Genomic DNA, 21,265 nt, shown 5'->3' on the forward strand with positions numbered 1-21,265 from the left:
AAAAAGAAGAAATGCTCCAGCAGGTTTCTTGTGCACTGCTCCTTACCACTGAAGTAATTATCCAAGTGAGTACTACTATTCTTTCATCATTCGTATAGGCTACTTCTGTTGCGTATGATGTTGCAGTGCCAATTATATTGGTGCTAACCATCCTACCACTGAAGCAGTTTGCAACACCAGCGGTCCTTCTGCAATGATGGCCCTGTACTGAGCTGTGCAGTTGAACCAGCGTGTTGACCTCAAATCTTAGCTAGGTACCGTGGCAAAAATGCCCCTTTCCCTCCTAGAACAGGATATATGCTCTTTGGGTCCTTTCTTTTGAGGTGAGTGTTTGGGCTGCGGGGATTGGAGAAGGAATGAAAATTTCTCCTTTTTCATTTGCTGAGAATGTTACCTGTTCCCAGTTGCCTTCTTGTCGTTCTTGTAAATAGCAGCGGCTTCCAGGAGGACTCTAATTTTCCCGGAGGTTGAGGTGTGACTTGCATGTTCCCTTCTTACTTTTTTAAGAAGGGGGTAATGTTTGCATTTTTGCAGTCACTGGAAGTTTCCCAGTTGCCCCAATCTTTCAAATAGGGTAGAGTGTGGCATTGCAATGGTATTTCCTAGCTCCCTCAGGACGCTTGCACATGTCCCATTTTCTGTCATGGGGCTTAGTTATGTTTAGCTTATTTAACAAGTCCCTAACTTGATCCTCCTTTGTTCAATACCTTAAAGTACCTTTACCTAATAACTTTTTCTCTCAAACCTTAGTGTAGGCACAGAGTTTGAGAACATATGTTACGTTTCCTTCTCAAGAATAAAAACCTCCTTATGGAAGGAGCATAAATGTGCTGCCTTTTTTTCCTCCTTTTTATTTTTCTCTCATAAACGTAACGTTCAGGCCTTAAACAAAGGCTACTTTTACCAGTACTAGGGTCTCTTTCCCCTTCCCCCCTCCCCAGTGCTATCCTGTTACTCTGAAAGGTGAGCTATGATTTTCCTGATTGATTTTTCTTTTTTTTTTTTCCCCTCTTGAAATAGATTATCTAAAGACTTTTAAAGTGTTTGTAAACTTCGGAGTAATTTACGTTTTAATAATCCTTTCTTCTTTTTGTCTGGAACAGCTATCCAGACATGTAATCTCATCATATCTTGGAGATTTTGCCTTCTCCAAAGATAACGTTATAAAGAGCATTTTTTTTAGCTTTTTACGTGCTCATGTATATGAATGCACGTGCAGATTATTATAAACATTAATAAAATGGCTGATTCTTATTATACAGTGATATATTCATTTATAACTTTGTCATGTACTTAGTAATCGCGTATGCGTACGCATTCTGTGGCTTTCAAAGCGATTATGAAAATGGTAGTTGGAGGAAGACCTTGAAAAACGAACTGGATGCTTCTGAAACCGAATTCATAACTCGTTCTAGTGAGTTAGTGGTGTGTGGGTTTTTTTTTTTTAATTGACTCCTGAACATCAGAACATAAAATGATGTTGTCACAGTAGGTCTTCATCCATTTCTGTGTCCATGAGCACTTGCAGCAACTTGTTAAAACTGTTAGCGGTGTGTTTTCAGTATAAATTTCTTAAGGGTGTTTTCTCAGCACTTGGTGAGGTTTATTCCTGTATGCTGTTCTGCTAAAAACTGGACTGATGTGTCATTTGGAAGATCAACACAGCAAGCAATTATATAGGTAGCTGGTTGTCGCACTGGCCTTTTTTTGCACAAGCTGCAGGGTTGAATTGTTGCTTTAAACTGAAAATTGCATGATTTAGCTGTTCTGCTGTTTTTTCTGTTATAATCTAGAGGAGCCAGCAATAGGTCATATACAACCTTTCAGTGTTAATTAAGATGTTTTTATTTTCATGGAATTTTTTTCTTGCCCTAGGGGATGCTACTTGGAGTCAAAATATATTATTAAAGTTTACTTCACAAAGTCTAACTGTGTGCAGGAAGGAGAAGAGGTTTTAAAAAAAAACCCTAAAGTTTCTTCCTTATCTTTGGAGAGCTTTCAAAGAAGGAAAAAAGGGCAAGCCACTTTAAAAAAAAAAAAAAAAAAAAAAGGCAGCAAAAAAGGGATTTTAGAAATGTGTGTTGTCATATCATGGATGGTTAAAGACAAAGGAGATAAATTCTTTTGGGTTTATTGTAGAGAACAAAGTTAAGGAGCTGTCTTTAGACAAGTAAGGTCTTGTGATTATTATATTCAAGCAAAATTTCACAATATCTGTCCAATGCTAATATTTGTTTCCTATCCGGGAGCATGTAATTCAAACTACTAAAATCAAATGAAACATTAGAAGAAAAAATGTACATGTAACCATTCTGACAAGTTTTTGCAAAGTTTGTGTCCCGAAGGACATTGTGGGCTATTGTGTTGTGTGTTGTAGAAACATTGCTTTGGGAATGTGGTTTCTGTGTCTAGAACAGTAGCCTGTGGTTAAATTACACCTTAGCTGGTCTAAAAATACCAAATATATGAAAGTTACCAGGTAACCTGGTAATCTGTCCCAAGAATTAGCTACCGTTCTGATTGTTAAACAGATGTTTTCAGTTTAATTTTTTCCTGAATTCCTTATGGAAGAAATTATACTTCTAGTTTGTTGGCTTACCAAGCCCTGAATCTGGAAAATTTTTCCATAAAATTACTTCTGTCCCAGATGTTTTCCTGATATTAACTGATAATTTAGATGGAACATTCCTTCAGGATCCCACTCTAAAGAGGGTCTGTGTTGAGTGAGTCTTGGATCGCTCTTCTCAATGCTGAGCTTTCTAACCTCTTTCTGGAGTGAAATTAACTTTAATGGAGAAGCTGAAATCAGTTGGTGTGCAGCTACGTTGTTTCCACGTTATTTCCAGTTATTTACTTGTGCTAGCTCTTGGTTCTGAAAGGTGATGGTAAGAGTAGGGAAATAGGAGGAGAAAGGAGGAGGGTTGGAATGGCATTTGTCACTGGGTACTTCCTGCTTCAGAGTTGTGTGCAAATTCAATTTGACAGCTGTAAGCCAGAGTGAAATGAAGCTTTTGCTAAAATTGTGGGTTTTGCCTGCCTACTTCTTGCCACCTCCCTCTTACTTGAATCAGACAAATTTTTGCAGGGAAACCTGGCCTGAGTTAAACTCACCTATATGTGATTACAGTAGTTTTAAGCCAGGTATATTGTTTTTGAGAAGGTGTGTACTGACGCAAGAGAAAGTGTGAATGAGGAGAGCATGGACTTTCTTTTAGCTAGCTTTTAGAGGAAAAAGCAGAACGGCAGAGCGGCGGATGCTATCTGACTTGTGCAAGTGAACAAAAGTCCTCAAGGGGTGTGCGTGCCTGCCTTGGCTTGTGACCGTTCTGGATGCCCACATGAGGCTGTGGAGCAGCAGGAGTGTGGCCTTCCACACAGACATTTCACGCAAACATTTACAAGGGCTAGAGCTCAAGCTCTGGAATCAATTTATGAGACTTACTGATGGTCGCAGAACAGTTTAAGGTACTCTGTGAGTCTGAAAGTAGGTTAGGTGCTGTATTGCAGTCTGTCACCACAGTGTTATCACAAGGCTTCGTTCTTTTGACTCTCTGGTGTTCTCAATTCTTTCAAGTTCACAGGTTCCTACAGTGCTTTTTTCCTTCCTTGCTTGTTATTTGCCTTCCTCCCAAAGTGTTCGGGTATTACTAGTGTGATACAGCCTCTGAAGTCTGAAACTGTTAAAATGCTTCAGTAATCTGACCTTCTTTGGTGTCTGAAACTGGGCATTTTAAACTGCTAATCAGATCTGAACGTTCTTAAATTCAGTTCTCAGTTACGTCCTTTAAGCATTAACATAAATCTTATAGTTTTAAAAGATGGCATTAGAAATTTTTCCCTAGTCCTTTTCAAGAGAAGGAGAACATTTCAGTCTGAAAATGTTAATTATTTCTTTTAAAAGAATATTGAGGATTAAGAGGGACATTTTATCACTTCTTGGGCAGAGGCAATTTTCTGTGTTCTTTTTAAAAGCTGCATTCAGTAGTACAGACCAAAAAAGTGCGTTTAAAACATTTCTTATGTATGACTGTGCATGAAACGAATCATGCAATTTCTTCTGTTATCTCTAAAACTCAAAATGCAGCTATTGCTAGTTGCAGTTGCCCTGAACTGAGTGAAGGATCATAACGAACAGAAACTGACGCTGTTTTTGGATTGCATGGATCTGTTCTCGCCTCGGTATACCAAATCATTATAAGCACTTAGTTCGGGCTTACACACAAAGCACTTGCTTTGTTCTTACAAAATTTACAGATAATTACCAACAAATTTCACAGCAAAAAATTCAAAATACTAAAGGGACTATTTCTACAGCAAGTGAATGTCTCATATATGAGACTGGGTTAATCTTTGAATTGAGCTGACAGGCCTGCTGAAACGAGGATTACACCTCAAAATGACAGGTTTTTTTCTCAACAGATTTTCTGTCTTTGCGTGTGTACTCCTGGAAGAATTGTTTCACTTCTCTTGCAGTGCTTTGAGTTCATCTTTATCAAGAAAATAGTTTGAGTCCCACTTGCATGTTGAGAATGTATTTCTGAATACTGGCAGTAGAATAATACAACTTGAGTTATTTTTTCCTGCAGGTCTTTCATTCTAGGTTATGAATCATTTTACATTGTGTTATGTGTTGCCCTGTGTGGGTAATTCAATTAAATTTTCATATATTTTTCATCATCACTGCATTTTAGTGGTTTTTGATTGTTTTGTTTTATTATTATTATAAAAGTTCCCATTTGGGATGCTGAAGATGCACGAGTTAAACAGGGAGACTTGAATAAACTGTTGGTGTTTTTGTTTTTTTTTTCTAGGCAGAAAATGCATTTCAGTAAAATGGTAAAACAATAGTTGCTTAGATTGATGTGCCTGATGTATAGTAATACCATTAGGGTTTTAGTCTGAGAGAAGTGCAAAATAATAAACAGTACAGATAGAGGAAAATACATTTTATGTAAACATACAGGAACTTTTTTCTACAATTGAAAATAAGTTCACTCTAGTATTAGTTGACTGCTCAGAATTTTAGCAGTTATTTTGCATATGCATGGATGAGTAATATGGGAGTGTATGTTGAAAGCTGAATTCTTTTACGAGTGCCTTGTGTGCATGACAAAAAATGCTGACAGTGGTATATCACACATTTAATATCTCAATTAGTACATAGTAGTGTTTTAATATGATGCAAGATCTTTTATATCAAACCCATCTATATATTAAGAATTTCCTAAAGGTAACCTTTTTCGACTAATATCATTGCTATATTTTGTGATAATTTCAGACTTTATTTTAAAAAAATTAGTACTTAATTTTTTTGCTTGTCCTAATTAGAATGTTTTTATTTCTCTAGGTACCTCAACACACAGTTTATTAAGAAGAACAAATTGACTGAAGCTGATCTTCAGTATGGCTATGGAGGGGTGGATATGAATGAACCGTTAATGGAAATAGGAGAGGTAGGTATCCCTGAAGGTAGGGGTAAATATAAACTGTATTCAGCAGAGCTTCAGCTTTTTTTTTTTTTTTTTTTTTTTTTAATTTTGATTATCTGTAGCACAGAACTGAATGGTTAAACAGAGTAGAAGATGTAAGCACTGAATTCTTTGGAAAATGCAATTACAGTTTGGATATGGAAAAATATATTGTGACCTTTGTATGGAAAAAATTTAAGCAAGTATGGAAATTGGAGAACTGTATTTCAAGATGTGATAATAGATAACATTTTGTGAAAACCTTTGGTTTATCACATGACTACTGTCTAGAAAGTATTTTGAATAGGTGGTGTTTTTGTTTTTGGAAGCCTTTGAAATCTGCTTTTAGACTTCTGTTTCTTGATGTCAAAGTTTAACGAATTTTTTTATATTAGGACCTGCTGTGATACTGTACATTATATTTTTCTAGTGCAAGCTATCTTGTGCTTATATTGCAGCAACTCAATTTGAGACTTTGGAAGAAAGAAAATATCTATTTTGTGCACTTAAGTATAGTATGCAGGTTTATTTTGACATCTTTAAAGTAATTTGGGGCAAATAAGAGTGACAACTATAGTTGCTAATATTAAGTTGTAAAGGCTGAGGCTCACTTTTAAACGTCGGTGAAATGAAGGAAAAAAGTCATAAGCAGTAAGTAGTACATTCTGACGTGTTACCATATACATTTCAGGTATGCATAAGTGAAGCATGTATCATTCTGTCATTTCATGACTACTGTTATACCATGAAATAAATATAAGAAAGTAAAATGAAAAGACAATTTTACAGTAAAAAATTTTGAGATTTTTCAAAATGAAAAGTGTTTGAGAATGTCTTTAAGCAGATTTTTGAAAACACCTCTTCAGCATGAATCAGAACAAAACCACAATCAAGAATGCTGTTAAATAGAGTTTTATTTTGATTGCTTTTTTGTTTATCTGCTTAGTTTGTGTCTGTACATATACACTCCACTAGTTGGAGAGTATATCTTATTCTAGCATCATCTACAGTGGTGTGTTATATTTTCCTTTCCTCTCTACATTCACCCTTTTCTCTAAAAGGAAAATGAACACTTCTCCCTCTTGTGTTTTGGAAAGCTATATCTAACACTTCCCCTCCCCCCTTTTTTCTTCTTTCTTAATGTTAGAAATGACCTGTTTTGGGCTTGTTCCTGGAGCTGGATGATGCTGATGTATTAGTGAATCCTCCCAGTGTTTCAATGTGCTACTAGAATCTGAGGTATCGCTGAAGGATCCTGGTAGCACTTCCTTTTTGGCCATAGCTCTCTGCCCAAGGATGTGTTTCCCAAAGAAGAACAAATGGCAGACCTGACATTTCAGCTTTTCTGAGTACTCATTTTCCCTCGTTATCTATGGAATCATAGACAGAAAAATACTGACAGAGAAATACTAGTAGGCTTTATGGTTTGTTTGTGTTTTTTGTCTGTTTTAACCAGGACTCATCACAAAGTCTTTCATAAAAAGAACGCCTATGGGATATCAGACACCACAGTTCCCTCCCTGCCTTAATGGGGAGCGTTGGGGAATGCCTTCTGGGTTTCTTATGCTGATAGACTTCATTCAGTGGTCAGCATGACGTTCTGATTTTGCTCCTGGATGTTGTTACAACAGCTCTGGGCATCAGTTAGAGTACTGGGAGATCACTGTGGAACCAAGAGATTTTTCTTGTCCTCTTAATTTGAGTAAATAGTTCAGAGATCTCTGAGCTAGCCTGGTCTTTCTGATGGGCAGAGTCATCAACGGCACGTGCTTGTGATGATAGACCCCTCAAAAGAAACCAGCAACTTTCTTTACCATTGTGATGGAGAAATTCTCTGAATTTGTGAACAGCCCTTTAAAAATTTGGCAGAGAAAATATTAAATATTTCTTCCCCAAATAAGGGACCTGAAAGGGGTCATTTTTCTTCAAGCTTCCCAACAGATGATTCTGTTGGGCTAGCACATCCCTAGCTCATAATTTGGGCAGGATATGGGGAGAGTCACAAATTCTTAAACAGGAAACCTGTAATTTCTGATGAAGATGTTCAGGATGATGTCTGGAATTCTGCTAATCAGTTTTTGATTATTTCATTTCCCAGGAGTCATTCTGCTTCTCTCTTACCTCTTACTATAAGAGATTATGAAGAGAGTATATCAGAGATTATGAAGAGAGTATTTGGTAATGTAGCATCTTGAGGCGGTAAAGCTGATCTCTGTAGGAGTAGGTTTACGGCAGTTACTCCTTTGCCCTCAAAAGAATTGCTAGTGAAGTCTTGCACTTGAGTAGTTTAAGTGCATTAACTTATAGCACTGTTTTTGATGAATTCATTGCCCCAGAAGATAAACTAGTTCACATTTCTTTACCTGCAAGGCATTCACTAAGTTTATCGAGTCTTTATTTTGGAAGCATTTTTTCTTATTTCTCCTGTTCAGGATCCTGCCAGCTATTCTTTGGATTGTACCGGGGGGGTTCACAAACATCTTTATCCCAGTAGTTCCTCACTTGCAAAAGGAAGGAATTGACGTTTAACCTGTTGTGGATGACTGAGATGATCTTGTCCTTTATCTACCCAGGAGCAAACGGACTTACTTCGTATACTCTTTTTTTTTTCAGTCTCAGCATGCAGTTACAGACATAACATCCTGTATTTAGGATTCTTAGAAGTACAGTTGTACTATCTATCTGTTAAACTTTATCTGCCTCAGCATCACTCTGAAGTGCTAATGAATCTTTAGGAGCTTTTCATTAATCTGCTTATATCCAGAGTGTATGCCTGCTTAGCTTTTCTGGGGTATGTAGTGGGTACTTGTGTGAAGCTGGAGAGAGGATGTGTGATGTTTGCAGTCATACCCATGAACAATTTATCATCCCAACAAGCATTCCAGACGTCAAATAATTATAGTACTAGGAAAACTACAGGATGAGACTTCTTGATAAAAGAAGTCAGCCAGTGCTTGCAGAAGATTTTTTTTTTTTAATCCTTTTATATTTTCCAAAAGCATAATGAAGGATACTGCTGCTCCAAGTTGAGATTCTCAGTGATTATGAAGTTCTGAGTTTTCAGTGACTTTCTGGGAGCACTGAGCTATGAAATAGTTGGAATGTGGCTTCTGTGTGGATTTTTTTTTTCCCTTCCCTGTCATGGGGCAAAGCATTCTGGAAATTGGATGAAACTGCCCTGTTCTGTATCATCAGTCTAAGTGGAGCAGTAAGGTCAGTCTCCCTGCAAGGAGTCGCAAGGAGAACAAGCTCTCTTGAGCTGATGTATCTCATTGCTGGATTGTTCTGTCTGTAGTTTACTTGACAAGAAAGTCACAACAGACACATTGAGCTATTTCAGATTGGCAGATCACATGTGAAAGATACCATGTCAGAGACCACATTTAAGAGACCACATTACAGAAAGAAACTACCTGTGGTCAACCCCTTAACCTCACAGTCGTGAAAAGTGACAGTTCTTTTTCTCCAGAACTAGTTTCTTTCTGTGCTCTCTGCTGGATGAGTTCCTGATGCCCTAGTCAGGGGAAACTGTTTTCTTCTAACTGTTCTCCTACTCTTCTCCACAAAGTAAGACACTGAAAATCACTTCCCAGACAGCTCTGGTTTCATAGCAGTGTCTGTCTTTTGATCTGGAAGCAAATCTTTATCTCTTCTTTGTACCTGCTTCTGATGCAGCTGGGTCAGCTCTACCTCCCTAGCACCCGTGCACTGTGTTATCGTATGGATGCTGGATAGCTTTGAGGGACAGAGCAAGTTTATTTGTCTGCTCTTTAACTGGAAGATGTATTTCACGAAGTGGATTAGATTTGATGCCTAGCCTTCAGCTACATGCCTACTTCAAGTTAAAACACACTCGCTCAATATTTTGTTTTACAGTTTATAGCTAAGGGGCTGTTAGCTCTATCGGGGTTTGCTTAGCACCAGTAGCACTCTGTTCTCATTGATTTTGAGCAGTTTTTTTTTTTTTTCCCTAATCTACTACTGACTGATAGTTTATTTTTTGAGGTCTTGGGGATCAGTTATCTCCTTTGGGCTTTAAATCAGACTTGGACTTATTTGTTGAGAAAAGTCTTTTGAACAGTTGTAATCAAAGTGTTTATTAAAACGGCATGTTTTGAGAGCAAATACTTCATCCACAAGAGTTTGAAGTCTTCAAGCCCATTCGACTGATCCCTCCTAAGATACTTTCAGGGAAGGGTCCCCATCGCTATTCATCTAAAATTCTTAGTGAAGGTTATTTGAATTCCGTTTAAGTCAAGATACTAGCTTGCCAGTGTCTTTGTCTAAGCTATGTACTTCTTATTTTGGAAATGCTCTGTGTGTCTTGGATATAAGTGCTCTTGTGTCTTTTAGACAAACCTCTTACCAGCAGGCCAGGACGTGTTCCCTTTTGTCAACTAGCCCTTGTTTTATTATAGTTTTTAGCAGTATTGATGATGTTATGGAATGAGTCTATTCTTGAGGTCCACAAGGCTTCATTCATGCTTTCCCTAAACATTGTGCTAGTAATCTGGTGTCTGTGCATAGACAGCATGCTGCAAGTAGAAAGGCAGGTTACTTATCTGTAATTGTGCAGGTATGTTGTTTATACATACTCTCAAAACTTGCCCCCATAGGCAACTTGCTTAGGGCCCTTATGCATTTACGTATCCTTGATTGATAGGGAGTGCACCAGTACTATTAGCTGTGGGAAGCATGCACACAGGGGCAAGAGCTATTCATTCAGCCACTCTCTGAATAGAAATTCTGCGTCTGTTATTGATAGTTTACAGATATATGCGCTGTGTATCCAAATGCCATCAGGTATTCTAGAAGAAAAATGATAAAATTATCTACTTTTAATGCAAAGTAGATAAATTATATTGACAGACTGGGGGGGAGGGGACTGTTTTCCTCCTTTTAAAAATTTTTTTCGTGAAAAGAGAGATGTTTAATGATTTTATTTTTAAAATCATGAGTTGGAAATGAAGATGTCTTTTTTTCTTTACAATGTATATGTGTTTATTGACATAAGTTTGTGGTGTTGTGTCCTTACAGCTAGCCCTTGATATGTGGAGAAAACTAATGATTGAACCACTGCAGGCTATCCTCATTCGAATGCTCCTCCGAGAAATAAAAAAGTGAGTGTTTGATTTTTTTTTTTTCCTGTTTTTACAAGGTTAGGGGTATTGCACTTGTTTTCCAAACTCTTCCCCGTTTTGCTTGAATATAGCTTTTTGCCTTGATGACATTATTTTATGAACTTCTGTAATGGTAGCTACTTCACTGTAGTTTGCATGTGTTCTTAAAATGTGTTTTCTCTGCAAAGAGAAAAGTTAATTCACTGTAACCCAAGGGTAGTGATCTTCTCTGCCTCAGCAGCCCTTCTTATCAATGGGAATGAGGAATAGCTGGGATAATTATCCAAGGCCCAGAGGGTTGCTTTTGCCCTTTCCTTGACCTGATGCTGTCTGCTAATGGTTTCTGTGCCATCAATAAACGGACGGACTAAGACTCATGCAAGGACTTACCGGAGCTGGAAAAGCTATGTTGCTTTCCATGGGACCCGAAACAATTCGTGGTTATCTGCCAGGAAGACTAACCTTCTGGCTTTCTGTTGCTCGCTTGAGTGATCCGTTCAACATTTTACTAACGTTCTTGGTGCTTTGCTTTAATTATGAAATGAACATCTTTACTGTTTGCATTTTGAGGAAATTTGTAATTTTATTTCTGAAAATCTTTGTCACTTCTAAACAGAGTTCTTGGTAATTACAAGGTAGTGACGGTTGTAGTATTCCTGTTAAATACTTGAGGCTTTTTTAGTTTTGATTTAAAACGTTTATACTATTTAATTTCAAAAGGTTCTTTTTACTTACAATTTTGAAATCTACTACTGACGTTGTGTATAGTGGTAAGTTCCATCCATTTTTGCACCACTTTTGTTAGCTAAGATAACTTGGAAGTTGCTTGATGACTGAGATTCAAGTGATGGGGTGCCTCAGTGACCTAGGTGAGCAGGCTAAACTGAAAGAATGAGGTAATCTGAATGCTTGAGATGCCTTGGACATGTACTTGGTCAGCCAAAAATCACATTGAAAAGACAGCAAAAGACTGATTTTTTTAATATTATCACTTTATTTTTCCTTTCTTACTCATTGATATGATGTCCCTCTGAGATGGTACTTCTGAATTTTTTGGCTTGCAGTCATTGAAGCATGCTTCCTTTCTAGCCGGTGCTAATACTGCTTTCTTCCTAAATTATAACAATTGTAACAATTACACTACAGCTAAATGAAGTTTTCCTAATGAATGGTGAAGAAAATCCTGCTTTGTTACCTCAAGCACAGTAACATGAGACAAAAATTTTGATCAGTTTCTATATTTCATTGAAGGTGGAAATCCGTGTTAGAATTTTTCTGAACAAACTTGATATCTGTTAAAAGTGATGAAATGTATTTATTTGAGGCTGACTATTGGCCTCACAACGGTATTTAAGTCAAGACTCCCATTGGCTCTACGGGGTTTTAGATCCCGAGACTGTAACAAGTTGATGTTATTTTTTACTAAAACATTTGGAAAGTTTTAAATAAAACTTGAGTCATTTTCTGTAGTGGTTGAATCTGTATTTAATTTTTCTACGTTATTACGGATTTTTCTGTGCGATCTCAAACAAGTTACTTCACCTCTGTTTCTGAGGATAAAAAGAGTAATTTGCCTCAGGCTTTTCTAGCCGTTTTGTGATCTGCTTTTCATGTAGTGAACGATATAAGAGAGAACTTAGTATACTAACTATTATTTTGGTGTCATAAAATAAAGGGATTGCTTCTGGAATACTTGGGATTGCCTTTCCATGAAACAGTATTTTTGCCATTTTTCTTTGCTATAATTCCGTGTCAAGTTTGCAAGAGAATTTTAAAGATTTTTCTGCAAACAGCCAGTAACTGTCTTTTTAGCATTGAGTTCAGCAATTTGGGGATTAAACAGTGTCTTTGAAGAAATAGATATCAGTAAGTTGCATCTTTCAGAGGTACAGGAACATGCAGGGGAAGACTGACTTTGTTACTTGAGAATATTTAATGAAATTACTAATAAAAAATATACACGCACACGCACACCCCTTAATTAGATGCCTTCTCAGCTGTAGTACTTAAACATGGGCATGGTTTAATTCATTACAGTTCTTTTACCAAAAGTTTAAAATTAGGCAGTTTAACTTCTTATAACCAGGAGGTTTTACATTCGATACAACAATATATGGAATTAATAGACAACATCGTAGTGAGCTTGTTGCATATAAAGGTATGTTTATTACTGTACTGGAAAAGGTAGGAGGAGCAGAGCCACAAACTTTGCTTTCAGAGCCACAAACTTTGCTTTCAGTTTTTAATTTTATGAATGTATTTCACTGTAATTTCAAAAAGACTCCTGACTGAAGTCATAAGCACATCTACCTGCAAGAAGCTGTACACTTGTGCAATACACTGTACATTAATTTTAATATTAAACTTTTTTGGAACATAGAGGCAATAAAATACAAGTAGTGACTTAGGGTTCAGGTAAACAAGAAAGCTAAACTCATCTAGGAGTTTGCTGATGCCAAAAGTAACAGGCCAAACTCTTGTCCCTTTCTTGTGCTGGCTTTGGTGCTTATCTAATCCCTTAGTGAGCCGGTTGAACTGCTAATATGACAGAAAGCTAGCTGCTCTTTCTTTCTTGGTTTAATATTTCCTTGGACTGGTGTGATGAGTCCTTTTAGGAAAGGATTAGACAAGCGCCAAAACAATGTGAAAGAGATGTGGAGGCTTGTGACTGTGAGTGAAAGGAAGCAGGATTTGCCCCCTTGACGGGCAGAGAGCTGTTAAAACACTAAAGCCTGTCTTGTCTGACTGCACTCTTTATATTAAAATTTTGAATATAACACACTTTCTTCCCCCTCCCTCTAGCCCAAGCACTCCTTCTACAAGGCAAGCTGAATATCAACTTACGCATTTTTGTTTCAACACAACAGGAAGCCGACAAGATCACAAATTGTGAGAACTCATATATGAAATTCTTAAACAGAAATAATTCAAAAATTATTCAAGTGTTAGCTCAAATGACAGTGTGATTAGTGCAGACTAACCAGGACAGACTTGTTTACTAAAGATAACTAACACTCTAACTGAACCTGTTCCTGTCTAAGCTGATAAGTTATTTCTATGATCCACAGAAAGGAAATCTACTGGAAGTTGATAACACTTTTAAAAGTATTCTAAACAGGATCATCTGGTTTACAAGGAGTTACATATTTAATTGAGATAGACAGGCTTTTGATCTTACGCAGCAGAACTCTTAGTTTTAAATGATGGAAATTTAATTAAAACCATATTTATTACTGTACCTTGAACTTTAGATATGTTTCCTATGGATACAGTAGCACACTGTAATACCTGCAGTCACTATAAGCTTTGATCTTAACACAGGAGCAAAGTATAGTTAATATAAACTGCACAATCTCCTTGAACTTTGTATTTTGTAGTTTTCTCCTTTTGATTTGGAAAAAAAGAAACACAAAGAAGCAATTAATTGACCTCGTTTCTAGTGGTTTATCCTTTTGTGGATTATCCAGTGGTTTATCCAGATTCCCCATCAAATATTACCTCATCCTTTTGTTTCTTTCTCCCAAGATGTCCTGTGACATCCCTACTTCTCAAACTGCTGCAGCCAGTCTGTAGCTGTACGCATCCACAATGACCAGCCGACTACGACGAGTAGAAGATAGGCGTAATAGGGTTTCCCCTAAGTGGGGCCACTGATTTGTCTCTCCTCCTAGTTTGGCTGATAGTCTTTACTACAACTGTCATGAAAATAATTGTTGAAACTTCTGTAGGTGTCTCAAATTTTGTTGAAAAAGGCCATCTGCTTTAGAAATCCTTTGCAGTACAGTGCTATTTGTGTAGACACAAACTTGAAGATGCTGCCAAAGTGAAAAGAGTGATAGCTTTGTGACATATGCTGTTTATCTTGTCAATAGTGTAGCTTTTCAGATTGGTTCATGATGAAGTTCGTAGCGTAGTTCTGTCAATGCATTTCTTGACACCTTTGATATAATTGCATGATGCTCTCACACTGAGGAAACTATTTAACTTTTCAAAGTGCTGTGAGTATGGAGAGAAAAAAAAAAGGTGTGGCATCTGTTGTGAAATACATAATGGTCATGATCATTGTTCTGTCCCCCTCCCTCCCTTCCATATTAAAATATATAGTTTTAGTTAAATGATTAAAGCTGTAAAATTCTGAAGGTTTTGAGATCGGGTGAATTTGACAGTATGTAATTTTTCTGATACTAAGAATCTTGTTCTAGATTTGTCGTTTGAGCAAATCCACGCCCTCATTACCTCTGTATCCTGAAGTGCATTTCAGTTGTTACTCTTGGTTGTGTACTACCCGCTCCCCAAAAGGAAGGCCAGTTCCACGTTGTGCTCCTTTTCCCCCATTGCCTTCATGCAGTATGGATTCTGCTGCTACAGTCTTCTCCCTTGCAGCTCTGCCATGGAGCTGCATCTGTCTCCTTTACTCATGTACTTTTTCCACCCCCCCCCCCCTTAATGATACATTGACCTTTGAACTCCCTAGTCCTGACCTTTGCAGTCCCCCTCTCCTTCAGCATCTGCATCCTGTAAACGGCTCCAGCACTGCATGGTCTAAGGTCTGTGAAGTGGCCTGTAAACGACGCAGGAGGCGGTTGAACGCAGTTCATGCGGTCGTATCACCAGTGCCTTTCTAGGTCCAGAACCCTGCATGCTTGGGGCACGTTGCGGAGCAGACCTCTAGGATGCTCTAACTGTTAGCTACAGAGGTTCCTAGCTCCAGGAGCAATATGCTGTATGTAAGGGTTGCATCTATCCTGCACCTTACTGGGTTCCTGGGCCCTCCTGGTTGGAAGGAGTTCCAGCCCGAGTCTGGTGTTAGGACTCCTGCTGCCTTCTGGCACCAGCTGCCACCTCTGACATCCTATAACCTGACCCAGCAGAGCCAGATTGAGAAGGAATACAGGATGTGATTGCATGTGAAGCCAGACTTCTTTTTCATTGGTTCAGAAACAAGGGAAACCTCCCTCCTGTTTTCCAGGGGAAAAAGGAAAAAAAAGAATCTCTCAATCAGACCGTCCCTTCTGGAGCAGTTGTACATTAGATCAATTGTAGCAGGGAGCCAAGCTGCACTTGATTTGTTCCCAAACAGCAAGCTGCCTAAACAGTGCAGTGAAGGCTCATAATCTGTTAGAAAGCCAGTTCTTTTCTAGTCTTCACGAGCATAAACCTTCAAATTTTAGGACTCAGTAGTATTTAAAACAAATATACATAATTAACAATATTGTAAACACATGAATAGGGTCAGATGTATAGGTTAAAAATTGATGGTATGGTTGTCTAGGCAAACCTCCCTAGCTCATGGGCAGCCTGTATAGATTTTTATTAGTTCCAGACCAAAATGAACGAAACTCTGAAATGGATTAATTTTGGGGTTTTGGAGTGTTTTTGCAGACCTGACTTTTTTTTTTTTTGTCTTTTTAATGCAGTCTAGTTAAAGTAAAATTTTATAACTGATGTTTAAGTATAAACATACTTCAAAATTTCACATAATTTTTAGTCCTTTTAGTTTTAAGGATGTCAGTGCTACTGTGAGTGGGTCTGTTATTTGTAGTATTTGCAAAGGAGAGAACACTACTATTTTTGGCATGCAAAACGCTTAATTATTTTTGTTTTCAACTAAATGAATCTGAAGAGAATATTTTCTTTATTTGATTTCATTCATTTGAAGTTCAGAAAGTGATTGGAGAAAGATTTCCTTTCCCAGTATGTGATTAAAAGTCATATTGAAGATGCACCGAGTACATGATTTTTACCACATGATATCTACTCATTGATTGGATATTAGATATTCAGAAATAAATGTTGCATTCTTCCTGGTGTGATGTTGGCAGAAGTTACTTTGTTGGGGTGGGGAGTATGTCACGTCAAATAATCAATATTTAATACAGGCTATGCATACAAGATGGAACTTAACTGTAAATTGTAGAGTACTTAATTAGAGGATATGATTTTAGACTACTTAGCAAATATGTAGAAATTTTATGACCTGCAAATGACTGTGAATAGCTTATGAATTATCATCTCAACAACTTAAGTATACGGGAGAAACAGAGAAATGAGTGGATTTTTTATTTTAAGATTAATCTTATTCATTTCTTTACCAATTTAAGCAGAGGAATTTACTGGAAAATGTTTTCATCCGATGTTAAGGGGTTTCGTTAGCTTATCAGATTAGTTACACTAAGTACCTACGTTCTCATGAATGTCTGTTTTGCCTATTTCAGTGATCGCTGTGGAGAAGACCCAAACCAGAAAGTAATCCATGGGGTTATTAACTCCTTTGTTCATGTTGAACAGTATAAGAAAAAGTTCCCCCTAAAGGTAGGCACACATTTCTGATTTATGTTTTTAATTGCATATATTAACCTAGTTTCTACATTATTTGTCCTTTAAAAAATTCTCCTTTTTAGTTTTATCAGGAAATTTTTGAGTGTCCTTTTCTGAATGAAACAGGGGAGTATTATAAACAAGAAGCTTCAAATTTATTGCAAGAGTCAAATTGCTCACAATACATGGAGAAGGTAAGAGATTTTTCTATATGCTTGCAATAACTGTAAATTCAAAATCTAAGATTGCCAATTTACTCATGATGCATATTTTCCTGGTCAGTTTCCAGACTGGTTCTCTGTTGTATGCTTTCATGCAGTTTTAGATTATTTGGACGGCATGGTTAATTTGAATAGAAACCATAAACCTTGCCTATGTGTATTAGCTTCAAGATATTTCATAATAAATGGTAAATCAAGGTGCATTAAGAGTCAAACTCTTTAAAGTTTATACATTTTTAAAATATGTATCAGATTGATCAGTATTGCTCCCTCATTTCCTTATCTTCCTTCTTTTTAGGATTCTGTATGTATAGTAGCATAAGATGAGAGTTTTAGTAGTGTAATGTTTAGGAAAGACAATATTGTGGAGATGTTACAGAGCATTTTTTAAAATTGTGTCCTCTGAGTTAGGAGTGTTTTGTTTTGCTTTGTGGTGTATGAAGCCAAGTTGTGGTTAAATTACTTGTAATAGCTATAACTTGGTTGAGAAGCAAAGATTAATATAATACTAGAAGTCAGTCCTGAGTACCTTTCTGTTCACAGTCACAAGAAAGGAGGTGGAAGAGTTGAAAAGAAGGTTGTGAAATTGCTTTTCACCGTCAGGAGTAAAAGCGAATAGTTATACACCTGAGGTGAAATTCAGAGATGGTCTAAGATTTCAATTAAACCACAAGAAATGGAGATTCAACTTACCTATCATTAGCTGTCTGCAGCTGCACTAATCTTCCTAGGCTCCCCTTGTTGTATTCGCTGGAAATAAGTACTGTTATGTCAGTATTCATATGACTTGTTTATAATAATGCCCGTTTCTCTCATTGAGAGTAGGAAGAGAGTCTTTGACTAGCACAGGTGTGGATCTGTACCTTTTAGGCAGATATCTACATACAAGTGGATGAGTTTGGAACAGAGAGAGGATTCAGATAGTCATATAGTTAGGTGTCATGGTAAAACTTCATCAGAAGGGTCCTCAGAAGTAGTAAGAAGAATGGTAGGAAAAAGTGGGGAAGATTGGTCACAAAGTTAAAGGGGAGAAGAGAATTTTGGAATGCTATTAGATATCTAATAGTGACTGAGCCTCGCCAATAGTGTAAGTAGAAGATGACGTTGATTCAATCGCTCTTTCAAATTAAGCAGTTGAGTTAATGTTTCTGCATCCTGGACAAATTGTTTTTTAACTGCTTTTACTTACTTCTGTCCCTTATTCCACATAGATATACTATTGTTATATCGTGGCTCTAAACTGCTCTTTAGTATTTCATTTGCTCTCAGTTTGAAAACTTGTCTGTAGGTTTTAGGTAGGTTAAAAGATGAAGAAATGCGATGTCGGAAATACTTGCATCCCAGCTCATACGGCAAAGTGATTCATGAATGCCAGCAGAGAATGGTAGCTGATCACTTGCAGTTTCTACATGCCGAATGTCACAATATTATCAGACAAGAGAAAAGAAGTGGTAAGTCTCACAAAAAGCACAAAGTGTTCCTGGTTTTATTCATTTAGTATTACAGTTTACTGTTTTATTCAGTGACCTCATATGCACTTAAGCATTTTCAAGTAAAATATTTTACATATCTAGAAAGCTCAATTAAGCCCTGAATGACCTCTTTCTTTTACCATATAATTCGTTATCATTCTTCCAAAAATATATTCAAAACTTTCTTTTTGCTTTCTACTGTTAACTACTCCTCTTTCAGCCAGTACTCTCTATCCTTGTCTTAGTTGGCTTAGAAACACACTGAAGTCTTATGTCCTGTAAAATTAATCATATTTTCTGCTTGTGTTTTCATTTGTAAACCAACGGCTCTGTCTTTATAGATTTCATCATCATCTGAAAGGTCAGGATTGTAAAATATTTTGGCTCGTTGTCATAGCCACTTTTTGTTGTCCAGAATATTTTGTGACCTCCCTTCCCAAATCCTTTCTACAGAAGCAGATGCTTTTATAACTACACTGCTTGCCTGCTAAGAAAAAATATATGCTTCATGATGACTACATGCCCCTTATGCTTGAAAGAATGCATATTCTTGCATGGAATATGGTATCTATTATTTGAAACAAGTTAGTTTTCACAGAAAAACTCAGAATGTACCTAATAGTACTATTCTGCTTCCTGAGAGTTTTGCAAAATTGATCAGAGCTTGGATCCTTTTTTTGCATAAAATCCATTAAAAAAGCAATTGCTTAGGTGTTTGCAGCTTTTCTAGCCTGAGAAAGATTTCAGACCAATGCTAGGAGAAAACAAAAAGTTAAGATGATATCAAAACTGATCTGGCTAGTCAGCTGCTGCTAAGTGAGGTTTAGAGAGGCAAAGGGTTAAAAATAAGCTGGACCATTGCTTTTGCATGCCAGACCACCTTTCCTTTTGGACTCTGTCCTAGATAAGCAGAATGGGAAGAGTGAGGTACTACCAACAGGATTAATTACTCAGTAAACATTGACATTAGCCCTATTCTTTCCTTTTTTCTTTTGTCGGTGATCCTATGTATGTTGTTTTAAAAAAAAAAAAAAAAATTCAAAACAGTTGGTCTTGTTTCAGTCTTTGAGTAGTTCTGTGTGAGATTATGATACTATATTGTGTTGATTTTCAGTGTTTCTAAGCATATTCTATAAAAATGTATCTTTGTTACAGACATGGCAAATATGTATACTCTACTTCGTGCTGTGTCAAGTGGTTTACCTCATATGATTCAGGAACTACAAAACCATATCCATGATGAGGGCCTTAGAGCAACCAGCAATCTTTCTCAGGAAAATGTGAGTTTTTTTAGGCAGCTGAAATTACGTATCTGATTAACATTCCTAATGAAATGTTTATCTTGTGTTTTTTAGTCCACTCTGTTTTTTTAATTTTGTCTATATGCAATGGATTTGGAACTTTGTAGATAAATTGTAGTTTCTGATCAGCAGTCTTAGCTGTGCAACGCATATCTATCCTGAGAGTTGATTCTTGTGATCTAATGAGAAGCAGCAACTTCAGATATGTAGTTTCCATTGTTGTCTAATGCCGTCATGGCAAATTTTGCCATGCGTGCATGCATACCTGTATTTTTTTTTTTCCCTAAGTTTCTTTAAGTCATTGGCATTGGCTGTTTGGTACATTAGGAACCGATAACGTTAAGATAGTTTGTTATTTGTAAAGGCCTGACATCCTGTGATGATTTCAGTGTGGTGGTTTTTGACTAATCGCTTTGTAATTTCATGTTTGCATGTGAATTTCTGAAAGTACTATAGCTGCTTGATTGTTCTACTAAATGTTTTTGTTAAACTTTTTTCAATTCATATTTGTTCAAATTCCTCACTTCCATTTTTGTTTCATGCCTCTAGCATTGCTGCTGTTTTGTTGTCTTTTCTTTTAAAAAAAAAAGAGGGCTACCACTTGGAATTCCATCTGAACATTTACGCTTCACTTCAGGATGGTGACTTTTGCCATCCAGTTCTAATTAGAGCTCTCAAAGTATTTCTGTCTGTAAAAACACAAAGATGTGAGCTGTTGTTAATTCACCCTTCTGTTGACTGTCCAGGAGTATGTTTACTCTTCCCTAACTCCCGTAGATACTGGTAGTGGTCTGAAGTACTTAGTAGTATATTTCCCTTCAAATTATTAAGTTTACTTTGCTTATTCTTCAGACTAATAGTATCTGCACAGGGAAATGCATGCAGAGTCCTGAAGGTGATGGAAAATTTACCACATTATTTAAATAATCCATACAGTGGATGAGTTAAGTTCTCTGTCATCAGAACACTTTTAATGTGTGCCATGGAGAGTTGCGTGACATAGCCAGAGGATTGCCGATTCCCATTCTACGTTACTGCCTGCCAGCTTGTCCATGTAGAGGCTCCTTTTACTCACATTAGTAGTGTCTACATAAAATGTTGTTCTGAAATAAGTGGCATACTGTAAGTTGGAAACTACATAGGAAAGTCCTGCATAAGAAAGTTCGAAGGGTTCGTTCTGATTTTCTGTCTCCAGAGTCAATATGCAGTAAAGAAAACAGGTCATCTTTTTCTCTTGATTGCTGTATTCACGCGTTGGCATTAATACTTTTTGAAAGTGCTTTATGGCGTGATGGAAAAGATTAGGCAGCATGAGGGCAATATAGACTTTCATGTAGACTATGTATTTGATAGCAGAACTCTGTG

The 21,265-nt window shown here is 37.1% G+C and overlaps 1 protein-coding gene across 13 annotated transcripts in view; it reads left to right on the forward strand.

Annotated features, from left to right (window-relative positions):
• The window catches only part of CUL2 (cullin 2), a 54,183-nt gene that overhangs the window by 12,191 nt on the left and 20,727 nt on the right, over positions 1 to 21,265 (forward strand). For 8 of the 13 annotated variants that reach the window (XM_068934354.1, XM_068934360.1, XM_068934356.1 and 5 more), the window contains 6 exons: positions 5,348 to 5,453; positions 10,506 to 10,588; positions 16,804 to 16,900; positions 16,990 to 17,100; positions 18,416 to 18,578; positions 19,755 to 19,879. In XM_068934354.1, coding sequence (XP_068790455.1) covers positions 5,348 to 5,453; positions 10,506 to 10,588; positions 16,804 to 16,900; positions 16,990 to 17,100; positions 18,416 to 18,578; positions 19,755 to 19,879 — 685 coding nt within the window. Of the gene's footprint in view, positions 1 to 5,347; positions 5,454 to 10,505; positions 10,589 to 13,390; positions 13,478 to 16,803; positions 16,901 to 16,989; positions 17,101 to 18,415; positions 18,579 to 19,754; positions 19,880 to 21,265 lie in introns of all 13 variants that reach the window. The other 5 variants (XM_068934348.1, XM_068934349.1, XM_068934351.1 and 2 more) reach the window with 1 other exon arrangement.

Source organism: Struthio camelus, chromosome 2, assembly GCF_040807025.1.
Source record: "Struthio camelus isolate bStrCam1 chromosome 2, bStrCam1.hap1, whole genome shotgun sequence".
NCBI classification, from domain to species: Eukaryota; Metazoa; Chordata; class Aves; order Struthioniformes; family Struthionidae; genus Struthio; species Struthio camelus.